Genomic DNA, 17,756 nt, shown 5'->3' on the forward strand with positions numbered 1-17,756 from the left:
AACGTGGCACAAAGACAACTTATGAGGTCTCTCAGTACATCACCGTACGCTGTCTACCTCTTCCTGGCCATAATCTCTAGCCTTCAAACAGTGCACACTTGCAATATTCTATTTAACTATAATTAATATTATTGTTGGTAAAAACCCACACTTGTGTATTTGTGAAATTTATGTAAGGAATTTACAACAAGTCTTTTGCACTCTTCTGAATCCTTTGTCAAGGTCTGAGTGTGTAATTAGGACCGTCTAATCACTATAGACTTTTGCACAACGTTTAATCATTTGATTAGACGTTGAGATGTAAGTCGCGTCCTAGTCACACACTCAGACCTTGATAAAGCACTCAGGGGAGTGCAAACGACTTCGTATAAATTCCTTACAAAAATTTCACAAATACAAAAGTGTGGGTTTGTATCCTATGTTATTTGATCTCTTTTACTGCATTCAAACTGACAGTAATTATGAACCTAATTTATTGTCACATATATATACATATAATATGCAACATATTGATCATTACATACTGATCAAGCAAACTGCTCAGTTTAAGGTCACGACATTCTATCTGTATTTGAGCAGGAGATCAGATGACTTAGCAAACTCCTTGATGACATCACTAAGCAACTGGCAGCCCCAAATGCAAAACTTACCTTCATTATCCAAACAAAAGAATGACAAGGGAAGGGAATTTTCAGGGGAAAGCACCAAGGCATTACGACTATATAGCACTGGGAAGGGGTCAGGATAAGGTTTTGGGATGGGACCGGGGGAAAGGAATGGTGCCCAGCCACTTGGACGGTCGGGGATTGAACGCCGACCTGCATGAAGCGAGACCGTCGCTCTACCGTCCAGCCCAAGTGGTTGGACGAAAGAATGACAAGTTAAAGAGAAGTAGAGGTACATCACTATTATCCAAACGACTTTACACGTATTAGGTAATTTGAGATCAAAATTACTTTAGTAAATATATTTCTGATTAATTTAAAATCAAATCCTGTACTTGAAATTACCTGTAACAATTATAGCTATTTATTGATTTTCGAGAACCAATAAATAACCAATGGCCATGTTTCACCTTTATGAAGGAGTCTAAATCCACTTACTTGATTTGGAGAAACGTTCACTTACTCTATAAAGACCTGGTCGCACACCACTGGCAAGGAGACTCGTAGGAACTCCCAGTTGGCTTTCTCGCACTGCTCGAACATCTTGGAGGCGATCTTAAGGCAGGGAGGAGTCTCGGAGCCCGCTGGGATGCGAGTCACGTCGATAGTCGAGTCTGGCAAGTCCTCGTTGTTCTCGAAAATAGGCTGGTCCTTTGTGTACCAGTAGGTAACCGGACGCTCCATGTTCCTGAAACACCATACAAACGGATAATTAAATTGTGGAAATATGTTGAATGAATAACTTATACTATATTACATAAAGCAATACATCATTTAACAAACCTAAAAGTTTCTATATTATCTCCCATAGTGCCTAAAAGTTAGGCGTATACTCACACACAGAATGGTTCATATCCCTCCTGGAGACCATAAGTTGTGAAGAACTTGAGATGATTTATGTCTTGACCAAAGACTAAGTGAGCCTTCTGGCCGACGCCTAGAGTGCAGGCAGGGACGAAGGCGTCTCCCTGGACGTCGCTGAAGGCCGTCTCTGACCCGCTCGCGTCCATCATCAGCTCCCCGTTGAGCGAGAAGCCTACGGAACATACCCAAGGTTACTTACTTACTTACCAAGGCTTACTCACTCCCCTAACCACCATCTTTTTACTTTTCATCTCTCCATTACTTTTAATGAGAAGCGATTTATATATGAATCACATTTTCTTAGTATTTTTCTTAACAAGAATAAATAAATATATGAGATTAAGAGTGAGGACGCTATCTATCCAGTTCGTTTGTGTGTAATAGTGAGTGCTCTACAGTCTGTTATTATATGCCTTAAACTATTATCTTACATTTGCTAATAAGCAACATGAAAATGTCTCTCCCAGTAATGCCAACTATCTTTCATAGTGCCATCTCCCATATGACAACTATCTCATAGTGCCATCTCCCATAGTGTCAATATCTCTCATAGTGCCAACTATCTCCCATAGTGCCAACTATCTCCCATAGTGCATAGTGCCAACCATCTCTCAGTGCCAACAACTCTAATAGTACCAACTCTCTTGGTGCCAACTGTCATAGTGCCATATCCCATAGTGACAACTATCTGTCATAGTGCCGACCATCTCCCATCTTGAGGTTATCTTGAGATGATTTCGGGGCTTTAGTGTCCCCGCGGCCCGGTCCTCGACCAGGCCTCCACCCCCAGGAAGCAGCCCGTGACAGCTGACTAACTCCCAGGTACCTATTTACTGCTAGGTAACAGGGGCATTCAGGGTGAAAGAAAATTTGCCCATTTATTTCTGCCTCGTGCGGGAATCGAACCCGCGCCACAGAATTACGAGTCCTGCGCGCTATCCACCAGGCTACGAGGCCACGCCCCATAGTACCAATCACATTTCAGTTCCATCTAATATAGTACCAACTATCCCCCGTAGTGCCAACCATCTCTCATAGTGCCAACTATTTCCCATAGTGTCAACCATTTCTCATAGTGCCAACTATCTCCCATAGTGCCAACTATCTCCAACAGTGCCAACTATCTCCAACAGTGCCAACTATCTGTCATAGTGCCAACTATCTCCAACAGTGCCAACTACACCCCTTTAATGCTACCTACCACATTTACTTCGATAGTTGTAAGTGCCAACTCTTCATATCACTACAATAACCTTGCGGTGCCTATCCTCATGATTAATCTCCGTAGGCTCACAAACTGTACATATGTCCACATTTGTTTCTTCTCCAAATTTTTTATTCACTTATTTTTGAAAAGTATAAATTTAAAAAATAAAATTAGTATATTTAATGTTAACTTTCCATAGCCACCTAGGCTACACAACAGCCACATACAGGGACAATATGCCTGGGGGAGAGTGGGTATCATACACACACACACACACACACTGACACTGTTACGACCCTGGGTTCCTCAAATGGAAACCAGAGGTCAAATTGAGCTAAATAAACTACTTTATATTAGTGGGACGCATGGCGAGGTGTCTGTGTTTGTATCTTCCCTGCCAGACGTAAGACGATTCTTGTTTCTCAAAGAGCATTTAAAGACTGAGCTTGGGGTTGATTATTAAGTAATAAAATAGGCATCAACTATGTTTACAAATAATTAGAAAGTATTAGTAAAGTAGATCTGAGTAAACTTGGATATAGGGCTGCTGTACAATTAATTGAGTAGTCTGCCGGCAGCGAGTCAGCTGAGGAAGGAGACTGGAGACGGTCTCCCTTCTCTGGCTGGCGTTCGAGGTGTAAACATCTATACTGTGTGGCTCTGCACCTCTCTCCCCTTCCTCCTACTACTCACCCTTACCTATTTCTGTGTCTAGTTTACTAAGATAAGTATTGTGTATTTAATTGTGCCTACTCTGAGATTGTAAGATTGGTGTAGACCTGGGGTAGTATTTTCCAGTGTTTGGGTACCCCTTAGTGTTGTGTTGTGCTAGGGTACCACTTGGGCTCACTACCCTAAGCTGCCTCAAGCTTCAAGTTCTTCACTAGTAAACTTTACCCTAGCTTGTGCTCAGTGTAAAACCTTGCATCCTGCTTATGTGGACCAAGGCTTTTAACGTAAGATAGTGTGGTAAAGTTATTATTGTTATTTGTGTGAATGTATATGGGGGGTTGTTAAGGGGTTAATAAATAAGTAAGTTAAAGGAGTATCCATTCTTCCTGTGTAGGAGATCTGTGATCTACCTCTAGACTGACATTGTTTTGTAGCCAATTATTAATCACTGTTTATATTTTTTATTGGGGGCCGGGCCTTACTGCTCTCCACTATTAGAGATACACCTTTATTCTACCTGCTGCCCCTTCACCACATTAACACTAGATCCCCCATAGTACAACCCACTATTTGTAACACACACACACACACACACTATGGACTTGACATCTGTGAGTGACTCATGAGACTCAATGTAAGTACAACAAATTCATTAATAACAAAAATCAAACATTTACATGCAACGAGAAAACAAAAATGCAGTTCCAAAATACAGTAGACGGCAGACATACACGGTTATACATATCAATACATACGGCAGTATAAATGCACTCTTATGCACTCTTCTCTCCGAGGAAGAGTACCAGCAGCAGGGCTGTAAGACTGACCTTTATCCGCACTTTGTACATTAGAAAATAGAAAGACAGCATAATTTGTCATAAATTTCTGTGTCGACTGAAGTTATAATTGTTGGAACAAACATGCTTAAAGAAAACACTAATGCGAAGCAGGAAGCCCTAGTTTTGTGAAGCCCTTGATGAACGCCTGGAGGCCTTAGTGGCCTGCAGGCGGTGTGTGCGTAGCAGTAATACATCAGTAACTCAAAAAGTATAAAATTGGCTGCGTACATCGGGTGGAGGAAGCCACCGGCTCCACACCTGCTTCCTCCCGTCGTACACGGGTAACCACAGTAGCTCCACATATAGTGCTGCTGTCTTGAGTGCAAGCATGACATATCTAAAATGACTGCAATGCAAACGGTCATACGAAGATAACTAGAACAGCCACACGCATGGGACGGGAAGATGCAACAGACGAGCCAGGACGCTTTGCCCGACCTCGACGGGCCAGAAACATACAAGCATCAACATGATCTACGTTATAAGCTAGTCAGGTACCGCTCATATTCTGCCAGAAATTCCGGCTAAATGTCTAATGCTACAACTAACGTGAGCTAGCCACCACACCCGCTACTTCACCACTCACGACAGTCAGCAAGGATTAGACATCAATCACTCACTGATGGTTCTGTCGAATATATCAAGGCACACGCCTACCACGTCTCCGACCTGCCACTTGTGGCCGTAGCTGTCCAAACCGCCCGAATGACACTTTTCTTCCTGTATCACATACAAACTATTAGCAACATTGCAACAGGGACACTTATTTTTGCAACGAGACATTATTTAGGGTAAAAATCAGACAGTAGTAAAGTGCAGCAGACACGTCAAAGTGGCACTGCACCACCTTAAGATTTTTGGTGAGGGAGTATAATTGTTATGGTTAGTTTCCATGTGGAGTTTGTGCTGCAGTTTACTACATGCCAAGAACACGGTGTAGAACACAGCGCTGGGTTAGGGGTAGGAACTTATGTGGCTGCAGAGCGGCTGATGCACATCTGTGAAGAATAGAGACCTTGAATGTTAGTGAAAGACTCCACAGAGATAGCACACTCACGGTACCACAGAGATAGCACACTCACGGTACCACAGAGATAGCACACTCACGGTACCACAGAGATAGCACACTCACGGTACCACAGAGATAGCACACTCACGGTACCCCTCAAGCCTCATCCCGCCCCATCACACGTCTCTGTTTGGATTTTTTTTGTGTGTGTGTGAAAATGTTTCATTTATGTAAACAAGCGTGATAAGTTATGTTGGAATGTGTTTTGTGGGCGTGTGTGGTGCGACGGGAGACCCGAGCGGAGAGGCAGGCCAGCCAGGTACACCAACACACTTACTGATGGTCTTGTCATGCAGGTCCATCATTACCCCCACAACGTCGCCCGGCTGGGCACGTCGTCCGTACGCCTCCGTCCCGCCCATATGGTGCTTCATGTGCTTTAAAGATACAGGCCAAGTTACTGCTTCATACTTACAGCCCAGGAGGCACCGCTTCACTCTCACACCCACTTCTACATTCATTATACATTTCAAACCTGACTTGTTTATACCAAGTAGTCACAATAGCATCAAGTCAACAGAGTTGCTGCAATTTTCATCTTCAATATATATATGGCATGTGCCCCATATGTTGAGCGTGGCGCAGGACTGTGATCTGTGCCATGTGTTTACCACACCACAACATACTTGTTCTTACTACAATTGTTATAACTCATATTCAGACTAGACATTTAGAGCACTGTATTAGACCAGTCATTATATTCAACGATATTATGCTTCATATTATTTACTATCGAATATTTAGAAAACTGCATGACTTATTTGAAGGTGAATTTTGCTAACATCTATGGGAGTGTGAGACTGTTTACTTGCAGCAGTAAATGCTTTCACAGAGAGAGAGAGTGAGAGAGAGTGAGAGAGAGAGAGAGAGAGAGAGAGAGAGAGAGAGAGAGAGAGAGAGAGAGAGAGAGAGAGAGAGAGAGAGAGAGAGAGAGAGAGAGAGAGAGAGAGAAAGAGAGAGAAAGAGAGAGTAAGAGAGAGAGAGAGAAAGAGAGAGAGTGTGTGTGTTCCTGAGCACTGTGTCACAGTCGTCACAGTTCCTGAGCACTGTGTCAGTCATCATACAGTTCCTGAGCACTGTGTCACAGTCGTCACAGTTCCTGAGCACTGTGTCAGTCATCATACAGTTCCTGAGCACTGTGTCACAGTCGTCACAGTTCCTGAGCACTGTGTCAGTCATCATACAGTTCCTGAGCACTGTGTCACAGTTCCTGAGCACTGTGTCACAGTTCCTGAGTACTGTGTCACAGTTCCTGAGCACTGTGTCACAGTCGTCACAGTTCCTAAGCACTGTGTCACAGTCATCACACACAATTAACAAATCATGAAACTTGTCACGTCTAGGTGTCCCAAGCTGATAAAGGTTCAATGTGAAAACATTTCTATATTATTGACAATCACTTGCAATTTTTCACTGAACTGACGGAAAATTACGTACAACAGTAATTAGCATTTATCTGAGTGCAATTACAATTAAATTTCAGCATGACCAAAACAATTATGAACTTCTCCAGCAATTGTGTCGGTCTACTGATTGTTGCTTTATTTACTCAGGAATCTACTTGTCTCATATTATTTGGCATAATAAAATTACCATAAATAACGTTCAAATAAATGAACAGCATTTAAATTTGTTTAATTTATTATTTACATAGTGAACGATAGGATGTGACAAGAGCGACCAGTGAGCTCTCCCAAAGAAGCGGGAGAAGCTCACCCGTTCTTCATACTTACACGGAACCCGTCGAAGGCCCAAGACTTGTCGTCGCAGCCCAGCTCCGTCCCGGGCGGACTGCTCGTCTCTATCCAGCCCACGCGCATGGGTCCAGAGGTAAGAACTTCCATCTCAAAGTACCATTTGCCAGAAGTGACGGCGTTGGTGTTCTCCAGACGGTAGGTGCGGTGGGCCGTGCCTCGCTTGATGCTCTGTATGGCTGCGGCCGCCGCTGTCACCAACACAACTCCATGTTAGTGTCCTCAACACTGTGGTCCATGTTAGTGCCCTCAACACTGTGGTCCATGTTAGTGCCCTCAACACTGTGGTCCATGTTAGTGTCCTCAACACTGTGGTCCATGTTAGTGTCCTCAACACTGTGGTCCATGTTAGTGCCCTCAACACTGTGGTCCATGTTAGTGTCCTCAACACTGTGGTCCATGTTAGTGCCCTCAACACTGTGGTCCATGTTAGTGTCCTCAACACTGTGGTCCATGTTAGTGCCCTCAACACTGTGGTCCATGTTAGTGCCCTCAACACTGGTCCATGTTAGTGCCCTCAACACTGTGGTCCATGTTAGTGCCCTCACCACTGTGGTCCATGTTAGTGTCCTCAACACTGTGGTCCATGTTAGTGTCCTCAACACTGTGGTCCATGTTAGTGCCCTCACCACTGTGGTCCATGTTAGTGCCCTCAACACTGTGTGGTCCATGTTAGTGTCCTCACCACTGTGGTCCATGTTAGTGTCCTCAACACTGTGGTCCATGTTATGTCCTCACCACTGTGGTCCATGTTAGTGTCCTCAACACTGTGGTCCATGTTAGTGTCCTCAACACTGTGGTCCATGTTAGTGTCCTCAACACTGTGGTCCATGTTAGTGTCCTCAACACTGTGGTCCATGTTAGTGTCCTCACCACTGTGGTCCATGTTAGTGTCCTCAACACTGTGGTCCATGTTAGTGTCCTCAACACTGTGGTCCATGTTAGTGTCCTCACCACTGTGGTCCATGTTAGTGTCCTCAACACTGTGGTCCATGTTAGTGTCCTCACCACTGTGGTCCATGTTAGTGTCCTCAACACTGTGTGGTCCATGTTAGTGTCCTCAACACTGTGGTCCATGTTAGTGTCCTCTACACTGTGGTCCATGTTAGTGTCCTCACCACTGTGGTCGATGTTAGTGTCCTCAACACTGTGTGGTCCATGTTAGTGCCCTCAACACTGTGGTCCATGTTAGTGTCCTCAACACTGTGTGGTCCATGTTAGTGCCCTCAACACTGTGGTCCATGTTAGTGTCCTCAACACTGTGTGGTCCATGTTAGTGTCCTCAACACTGTGTGGTCCATGTTAGTGCCCTCAACACTGTGGTCCATGTTAGTGTCCTCAACACTGTGTGGTCCATGTTAGTGTCCTCACCACTGTGGTCCATGTTAGTGTCCTCACCACTGTGGTCCATGTTAGTGTCCTCACCACTGTGGTCCATGTTAGTGTCCTCACCACTGTGGTCCATGTTAGTGTCCTCACCACTGTGGTCCATGTTAGTGTCCTCACCACTGTGGTCCATGTTAGTGTCCTCAACACTGTGGTCCATGTTAGTGCCCTCAACACTGTGGTCCATGTTAGTGTCCTCAACACTGTGGTCCATGTTAGTGTCCTCACCACTGTGGTCCATGTTAGTGTCCTCAACACTGTGGTCCATGTTAGTGTCCTCACCACTGTGGTCCAAGTTAATCCCATCAAAATAGGTAAAATGTTGCATTCAATGCAACTTATCTTTCCGGTGGGACCTTCAGTAGGTCTCTGGTCTGTATCAATAACCTGGTCAGGATAAATCACAAGATTTCTGGAGAAAGCGTCTCCAAGTTGTGTTGCCCCCCCCCCGCCCCCCTTATTGTGGAAGAACAGAGCAACTTTGAAGAAGTGTGTGGATATAGTAGAACTGATGTTACGTGATGAAGTGTTTACAGGCAACCCGTTCTCGCACTTGCTTACTCTCAATATTGGCTTATTTAATAAGTGCATATGTGACATACTAATTGATTGTGAATATTTTAGTTTACCTTGAAAAGCTTCATAGAAAACACCGACCTCACCTAACCTTCTTAGTATGTTAAGATTAGTATCTTATTGCTTCTTAATTACAATTATTACTTAACCTATACCGTTGATAGGTTAAGTAATAATTGTAAATAAGAAGCAATAAGATGCTTATCTTAACATACTAAGAAGGTTAGGTGAGGTCGGTGTTCTCTATGAAGCTTTTCAAGGTAAACTAAAATATTCACAATCAATTAGTATGTCACATATGCACTTATTAAATACGCCAATATTGACAGTAAGCAAGTGCGAGAACGGGTTGCAACAGGAGTAACAGACTTGTATCGGCGTTAATCAGTGGAATCTTAAGTGTAAAGTCAAGTCTTTTTAAGTGTTTAGTTTAACTCTATACATATACGTGTGTCACGTGAAGAGATAAGTGGATATCTTAAATATATGAGATATGAAATATAATATATATCTCATAAATATATGAGATATAAGCAAACTAATTATTATATTAAATGACATTTGAACAGGTAGGTTTTATTAAAAGTTCATTAGCATGTAAAAAAGAGTGTAGCAAAGTTTGTAAACTATATGAGTGTAGAAGTAAATCTAAACAGATGCATCTCGAGATATGCTGCTCGTACTCTTCTTCTTCTTGAGGTTATCTTGAGATGATTTCGGGGCTTTCAGTGTCCCCGCGGCCCGGTCCTCGACCAGGCCTCCACCCCCAGGAAGCAGCCCGTGACAGCTGACTAACACCCAGGTACCTATTTACTGCTAGGTAACAGGGGCATAGGGTGAAAGAAACTCTGCCCATTGTTTCTCGCCGGCGCCCGGGATCGAACCCGGGACCACAGGATCACAGTCCAGCGTGCTGTCCGCTCGGCCGACCGGCTCCCTCTTGCACAGTTTCTCAACACTACTTTGAATGTATTACTCGAATAAATTTTCTTAATTATAATAATTCCAAAATTATAATATGACTGAATTTTTGCTCAACCATTTTCATCATCCGCACGGCGATAATCACTCCCCATACTGATACGTTACAAAGAAATCATAATGGCATGATATGTCAACGAGAAAATAATTTTGTGGCAATGGGATGACTCGAATCGGCGTTCTGATGATTCCCAGAGTTGATAGGCTTTTGTCTTATCTTGGCAGAGTCGGTTAAGGCAGGTGTCTGGAAATCACCTGAACGCCGGTTCGATCCCCCAAGATGATTTTCTCATACCGATATATATAATAGCTGAATGACACATTCTTTTTCATCCATGCTGAGAATAGTTAAAACAACTGTCACATCCATACAATGTGACAGATGTTTAAATTTAGTTCACCATTGAGATCTGACGAAACATGGTGTCGCATGCAAGAGCTCAATATTATTCCCCACAATCCCTTCCTATCTCTCGTGAGCGTTGTGCAAGATGTGTTATACCAAGCAGGTTGCCGCTCACCTTCAGCCTGGTCTCCCGTGGGAGCCTCCAGAATGTAGCCATACACAAGGAGAGTCCGAATGGTCTCGGATGCTGTGTCTCGGTTGGCCTTTTTGATTGCATCGTCGACGTTTCCATAGCTGACGAGGTGAGGTGAGCGATGCATGTCTGGGTCCTCGTTGAGGCCGTAGGTCCAGCCTTGTAGGATCCGCTCCCGGGCCCAGATGTTGTGAGTGTTCTCCGCCAGCTGGTCCACCAGCTCTTCCAGTTTGGACGTGAGGCTAACCTGTTCACAACACGGGTTCTCACTCTTATTCACAAGTAAACATTTGCTATTCTGCAGATTTTGTTTAATCTAGAAAAATGTGACAAAACTAAATATTATTGAAATATTGCAAATAAATAATCCCGAAGAGGGCAATTATAATGGCTTGGCGTAATTGTTTGGGTATTCTGGGAGACAGCAGGTAACAAATAATATGTTGATGTACTTATGAAAGCACACAAAAATGGATTTACATTTTTCTCACAGATCAAATATATGTTAGCAAACACACTACAACTGTCGGAGTGAGGTGGTGGGCAGTGGACAAGTAGGCTGCTAGCAAGTTATAGTTCTCTACCAACTTGTACACGTCACACCAAACATGTCATGAAAAGTACACTGCAATAGTATGCTAACACTAGTTACTACAGCCAAGTGGTGCTTGCAACATTAGAAAGTAGGTTTCAACAGGACACTACAATTAGGTTAAATGGTGGGGGGTAGACTACAAGGAAGCCAGGTGGTGGAGGGTAGACTACAAGGAAGCCAGGTGGTGGAGGGTAGACTACAAGGAAGCCAGGTGGTGGGGGGTAGACTACAAGGAAGCCAGGTGGTGGGGGGTAGACTACAAGGAAGCCAGGTGGTGGAGGGTAGACTACAAGGAAGCCAGGTGGTGGAGGGTAGACTACAAGGAAGCCAGGTGGTGGGGGGTAGACTACAAGGAAGCCAGGTGGTGGGGGGTAGACTACAAGGAAGCCAGGTGGTGGAGGGTAGACTACAAGGAAGCCAGGTGGTGGAGGGTAGACTACAAGGAAGCCAGGTGGTGGGGGGTAGACTACAAGGAAGCCAGGTGGTGGGGGGTAGACTACAAGGAAGCCAGGTGGTGGAGGGTAGACTACAAGGAAGCCAGGTGGTGGGGGGTAGACTACAAGGAAGCCAGGTGGTGGGGGTAGACTACAAGGAAGCCAGGTGGTGGAGGGTAGACTACAAGGAAGCCAGGTGGTGGGGGGGGTAGATTACAAGGAAGCCAGGTGGTGGGGGGTAGACTACAAGGAAGCCAGGTGGTGGGGGTAGACTACAAGGAAGCCAGGTGGTGGAGGGTAGACTACAAGGAAGCCAGGTGGTGGAGGGTAGACTACAAGGAAGCCAGGTGGTGGGGGGTAGACTACAAGGAAGCCAGGTGGTGGGGGGTAGACTACAAGGAAGCCAGGTGGTGGGGGGTAGACTACAAGGAAGCCAGGTGGTGGAGGGTAGACTACAAGGAAGCCAGGTGGTGGGGGGGTAGACTACAAGGAAGCCAGGTGGTGGAGGGTAGACTACAAGGAAGCCAGGTGGTGGGGGGTAGACTACAAGGAAGCCAGGTGGTGGGGGTAGACTACAAGGAAGCCAGGTGGTGGAGGGTAGACTACAAGGAAGCCAGGTGGTGGGGGGGGTAGATTACAAGGAAGCCAGGTGGTGGGGGGTAGACTACAAGGAAGCCAGGTGGTGGGGGTAGACTACAAGGAAGCCAGGTGGTGGAGGGTAGACTACAAGGAAGCCAGGTGGTGGAGGGTAGACTACAAGGAAGCCAGGTGGTGGGGGGTAGACTACAAGGAAGCCAGGTGGTGGGGGGTAGACTACAAGGAAGCCAGGTGGTGGGGGGTAGACTACAAGGAAGCCAGGTGGTGGAGGGTAGACTACAAGGAAGCCAGGTGGTGGGGGGTAGACTACAAGGAAGCCAGGTGGTGGAGGGTAGACTACAAGGAAGCCAGGTGGTGGGGGGTAGACTACAAGGAAGCCAGGTGGTGGGGGTAGACTACAAGGAAGCCAGGTGGTGGAGGGTAGACTACAAGGAAGCCAGGTGGTGGGGGGTAGATTACAAGGAAGCCAGGTGGTGGGGGGTAGACTACAAGGAAGCCAGGTGGTGGGGGTAGACTACAAGGAAGCCAGGTGGTGGGGGGTAGACTACAAGGAAGCCAGGTGGTGGAGGGTAGACTACAAGGAAGCCAGGTGGTGGGGGGTAGACTACAAGGAAGCCAGGTGGTGGAGGGTAGACTACAAGGAAGCCAGGTGGTGGAGGGTAGACTACAAGGAAGCCAGGTGGTGGGGGGTAGACTACAAGGAAGCCAGGTGGTGGGGGTAGACTACAAGGAAGCCAGGTGGTGGAGGGTAGACTACAAGGAAGCCAGGTGGTGGGGGGTAGATTACAAGGAAGCCAGGTGGTGGGGGGTAGACTACAAGGAAGCCAGGTGGTGGGGGTAGACTACAAGGAAGCCAGGTGGTGGGGGGTAGACTACAAGGAAGCCAGGTGGTGGAGGGTAGACTACAAGGAAGCCAGGTGGTGGGGGGTAGACTACAAGGAAGCCAGGTGGTGGAGGGTAGACTACAAGGAAGCCAGGTGGTGGAGGGTAGACTACAAGGAAGCCAGGTGGTGGGGGGTAGACTACAAGGAAGCCAGGTGGTGGGGGTAGACTACAAGGAAGCCAGGTGGTGGAGGGTAGACTACAAGGAAGCCAGGTGGTGGAGGGTAGACTACAAGGAAGCCAGGTGGTGGGGGGTAGACTACAAGGAAGCCAGGTGGTGGGGGGTAGACTACAAGGAAGCCAGGTGGTGGAGGGTAGACTACAAGGAAGCCAGGTGGTGGGGGTAGACTACAAGGAAGCCAGGTGGTGGGGGTAGACTACAAGGAAACCAGGTGGTGGAGGGTAGACTACAAGGAAGCCAGGTGGTGGGGGGTAGATTACAAGGAAGCCAGGTGGTGGGGGGTAGACTACAAGGTAGCCAGGTGGTGGGGGTAGACTACAAGGAAGCCAGGTGGTGGGGGGTAGACTACAAGGAAGCCAGGTGGTGGAGGGTAGACTACAAGGAAGCCAGGTGGTGGGGGTAGACTACAAGGAAGTCAGGTGGTGGGGGGTAGACTACAAGGAAGCCAGGTGGTGGAGGGTAGACTACAAGGAAGCCAGGTGGTGGGGGGGGTAGACTACAAGGAAGCCAGGTGGTGGGGTTAGACTACAAGAAAGCCAGGTGGTGGGGGTAGACTACAGGGAAGTCAGGTGGTGGAGGGTAGACTACAAGGAAGCCAGGTGGTGGGGGGTAGACTACAGGGAAGTCAGGTGGTGGGGGGTAGACTGCAAGGAAGCCAGGTGGTGGGGGGTAGACTACAAGGAAGCCAGGTGGTGGGGGGTAGACTACAAGGAAGCCAGGTGGTGGGGGGTAGACTACAAGGAAGCCAGGTGGTGGAGGGTAGACTACAAGGAAGCCAGGTGGTGGGGGGTAGACTACAAGGAAGCCAGGTGGTGGGGGGTAGACTACAAGGAAGCCAGGTGGTGGAGGGTAGACTACAAGGAAGCCAGGTGGTGGAGGGTAGACTACAAGGAAGCCAGGTGGTGGGGGGTAGACTACAAGGAAGCCAGGTGGTGGGGGTAGACTACAAGGAAGCCAGGTGGTGGGGGGGGTAGACTACAAGGAAGCCAGGTGGTGGGGGGTAGACTGCAAGGAAGCCAGGTGGTGGGGGTGTACTACAAGGAAGCCAGGTGGTGGGGGTAGACTACAAGGAAGCCAGGTGGTGGGGGTGTACTACAAGGAAGCCAGGTGGTGGGGGGTAGACTACAAGGAAGCCAGGTGGTGGGGGGTAGATTACAAGGAAGCCAGGTGGTGGGGGGTAGACTACAAGGAAGCCAGGTGGTGGGGGGTAGACTACAAGGAAGCCAGGTGGTGGGGGGTAGACTACAAGGAAGCCAGGTGGTGGGGGTAGACTACAAGGAAGCCAGGTGGTGGGGGGTAGACTACAAGGAAGCCAGGTGGTGGGGGTAGACTACAAGGAAGCCAGGTGGTGGGGGGGTAGACTACAAGGAAGCCAGGTGGTGGGGGGTAGACTACAAGGAAGCCAGGTGGTGGGGGGTAGACTACAAGGAAGCCAGGTGGTGGGGGGTAGACTACAAGGAAGCCAGGTGGTGGGGGGTAGACTACAAGGAAGCCAGGTGGTGGGGGGTAGACTACAAGGAAGCCAGGTGGTGGGGGGGTAGACTACAAGGAAGCCAGGTGGTGGGGGGTAGACTACAAGGAAGCCAGGTGGTGGGGGGTAGACTACATGGAAGCCAGGTGGTGGGGGGTAGACTACAAGGAAGCCAGGTGGTGGGGGGTAGACTACAAGGAAACCAGGTGGTGGGGGGGTAGACTACAAGGAAGCCAGGTGGTGGGGGTAGACTACAAGGAAGCCAGGTGGTGGGGGGTAGACTACAAGGAAGCCAGGTGGTGGGGGGTAGACTACAAGGAAGCCAGGTGGTGGGGGGTAGACTACAAGGAAGCCAGGTGGTGGGGGGTAGACTACAAGGAAGCCAGGTGGTGGGGGGTAGACTACAAGGAAGCCAGGTGGTGGGGGGTAGACTACAAGGAAGCCAGGTGGTGGGGGGTAGACTACAGGGAAGTCAGGTGGTGGGGGGTAGACTACAAGGAAGCCAGGTATTGGGGGGTAGACTACAGGGAAGCCAGGTGGTGGGGGGGTAGACTACAAGGAAGCCAGGTGGTGGAGGGTAGACTACAAGGAAGCCAGGTGGTGGGCAGTAGACTACATGGAAGCCACATCTGGTAGACAGTACAACAGCCAGCATCCAGCTGGTAGACAGCACAACAGCCAGGTAGTATTTAAGCGTGGTCACCTGCGACAGGTCGAGGGGTTGGGGTTTGTAGCCGTTGGACTGAAGGAAGGGGTCGTTGGGCAGCCTGACGGTGCGGATACGGCTGGGAGGCTTGTCCATGGTAATGTGGTACCCCAACGCCAGCACTGTCCTGTGGTACAAAATTGACCTCATTAATATACAACTATATAATTATTATATCTATACTCTCAGAGTATGTTCTTAAATATACACGAGCCACCATATTTTTGAGAACAAAGTTGATAAAACTTCGTTCTCAAGGGAAAGGAGAAGGACGTACTTGAGAGTCTGGAGAGCGAGCGTAGCGTCGTATCTCTTCTCGCTAGGCGGAAGTTTCTCGAAGGAGGTGAGGCAGGGGTGATGGAGGCGGAGGTCGTCCCGTCGCTCGCTGTACGTCCAGCCTTGCTCGATCTTGTTCATGGCCCACATCTCGTGGATGTTCTCGGCCAGTTTGTCTCGCACCTGCTCGATGTATGCCGCTAGCTGGATCTGTGGCCAGGTTCTCGGCGTCAGCCACTTGTAACGTTCATATCTCACCCTGAGCCAACAACTTTGCTCTCCACATTATAATTGCACCAAGTTCTATCATTATTTATTTACCAATAATGATAATTATCATATTAGTCTTAGATCATGTTAGTGATATATTGCTTGGGGAAATTTAAATTTATGCAAAGCTTGAATATTTCGTATTGTTTAACAAAATAAAATAAGGTAACACTGGCATGCAATATATACTATATATGTCACATTATAATAAACTTTTGGAATTCAGAATAAACACTATAGAGAAAGAAAGGGTGAAAGGAGGCAGACACTGACGGCAGAGGTGTCGACAGGCTTGGGGACGAAGACCAGGTCGTCCTGGATGAGGAGAGGCCCCGCCAGCGTGCCCTTGTGCTGCTCCCCGAAGTAGAAGCAGGGGTCGATGGTGAGGGTCTGCGGTGAGAGATGTGAACAGTGAGACGTGCTAGTCACCGATCCCAGCACTGTGTAGTGAAGCATCACAATCACAACACTCTCTCAGGTCTACATTAAACAATAATCCGTGAGGTCCACCTCAGAGAATGTTAAGTGAGGTCGACCTCAGAGAATATTAGGTGGGGTCGACCTCAGAGAATATTAAGTGAGGTCGACCTCAGAGAATATTAGGTGGGGTCGACCTCCAGAGAATATTAAGTGAGGTCGACCTCAGAGAATATTAGGTGAGAACGACTGTGAGAATAAACAGGTGTCATCAACACAATATGTATCGTGGTATCATCAAGATAATATTTAGCGAGGTATGAATATATTATTTAGTGAGGCCTCACCACCCTTACTGTATGTGCTCAATCTCTCTGAACTGAGTTTCCAACACAAGTTTGTGCCCAAAAGTCCCCACATCTACCCCATATCATTTCTTCCCACGTGTCACACAGTCCAGCTTGTATATTACCCACAATATCTTCTGGTCTTTGTTTTAACATCTGTCCGAGTCCCTGTAACTTATCTTCATAGTCCACCTCTTGTATTCTTGGCACTAAATTCTTGTAGGAAGTCTGCACCTTCTCAATCTTGTATAAGGAACAACAGAAGAGGAAGTAGTACAGTTACTTGGTACATCAGTACATGGGTGTTGGTGATAGTCTCAACCACCAGGATTATTTGGTGTCATCATTCTTGTTTATACCTGGTGGACCAGGCCTGCCATACAATAAGATAACACCTCTCACTTTTCATTACTAATACCTGTGGTTTAATACTGTAGTTTGATTGCATGCATATATATATGTATATAAAAATTTAATATAACCTCCCCTTTAATGTGCAAGGGGCTGATTTGTGAGAATTCTGCAGAAATACAGTCCACTAAACATCAAATTGCTATCGAATATAAATACATATAAGTTGAATAAATATAAATCTCACAGGTCGGTTTCCCACATTATTAACATTTATAATTAAGTACCGAGTTAACATTGAGAAATTGTTCATCTATAAACATATCCAATATTTACAACTCCTACACCGAAGAAGTTTTCACAAGCCTGTAGACACAAAGTCACAATCTCGTGGGTGACCATTAGACACCAGCCCACAACGACTTGCTAATGATCCAAGACGGACCAAAACCTCGTCAATTACTATACTTGTAGATGTGTGGTGTGGGTGTGTTACAGAGGTGGTTGTGGAGGCGGGGTGAGGTGATATGACTGACCTGGAAGGGCAGCAGACACTCGGAGACGGAGGAGTGGGCGTCGGGTGGCGGGTACTTGAGCCGGCCGTGTTCACCGCCCAGCAGGAACCTCGCGCTGCAATAACACTCACTTAGCTTCTGTACAACTAACTCCCTTATACC

General features: G+C 47.1%; 1 protein-coding gene across 1 annotated transcript in view; it reads right to left on the reverse strand.

Moving 5' to 3' along the window:
• Positions 1–17,756, reverse strand: part of RyR (Ryanodine receptor) — a 374,701-nt gene that overhangs the window by 331,581 nt on the left and 25,364 nt on the right. Inside the window, exons 7-15 of the mRNA XM_069314342.1 lie at positions 17,616–17,709; positions 16,238–16,354; positions 15,696–15,904; positions 15,416–15,545; positions 10,535–10,799; positions 7,050–7,261; positions 5,594–5,693; positions 1,503–1,701; positions 1,129–1,353 (exon numbers count right to left, since the gene is read on the reverse strand). Of these exons, the coding sequence (XP_069170443.1) occupies positions 1,129–1,353; positions 1,503–1,701; positions 5,594–5,693; positions 7,050–7,261; positions 10,535–10,799; positions 15,416–15,545; positions 15,696–15,904; positions 16,238–16,354; positions 17,616–17,709 (1,551 nt within the window). The remainder of the gene's footprint in view (positions 1–1,128; positions 1,354–1,502; positions 1,702–5,593; positions 5,694–7,049; positions 7,262–10,534; positions 10,800–15,415; positions 15,546–15,695; positions 15,905–16,237; positions 16,355–17,615; positions 17,710–17,756) is intronic.

The sequence above is a fragment of the Procambarus clarkii genome, chromosome 78 (genome assembly GCF_040958095.1).
Source record: "Procambarus clarkii isolate CNS0578487 chromosome 78, FALCON_Pclarkii_2.0, whole genome shotgun sequence".
Lineage (NCBI taxonomy): Eukaryota > Metazoa > Arthropoda > Malacostraca > Decapoda > Cambaridae > Procambarus > Procambarus clarkii.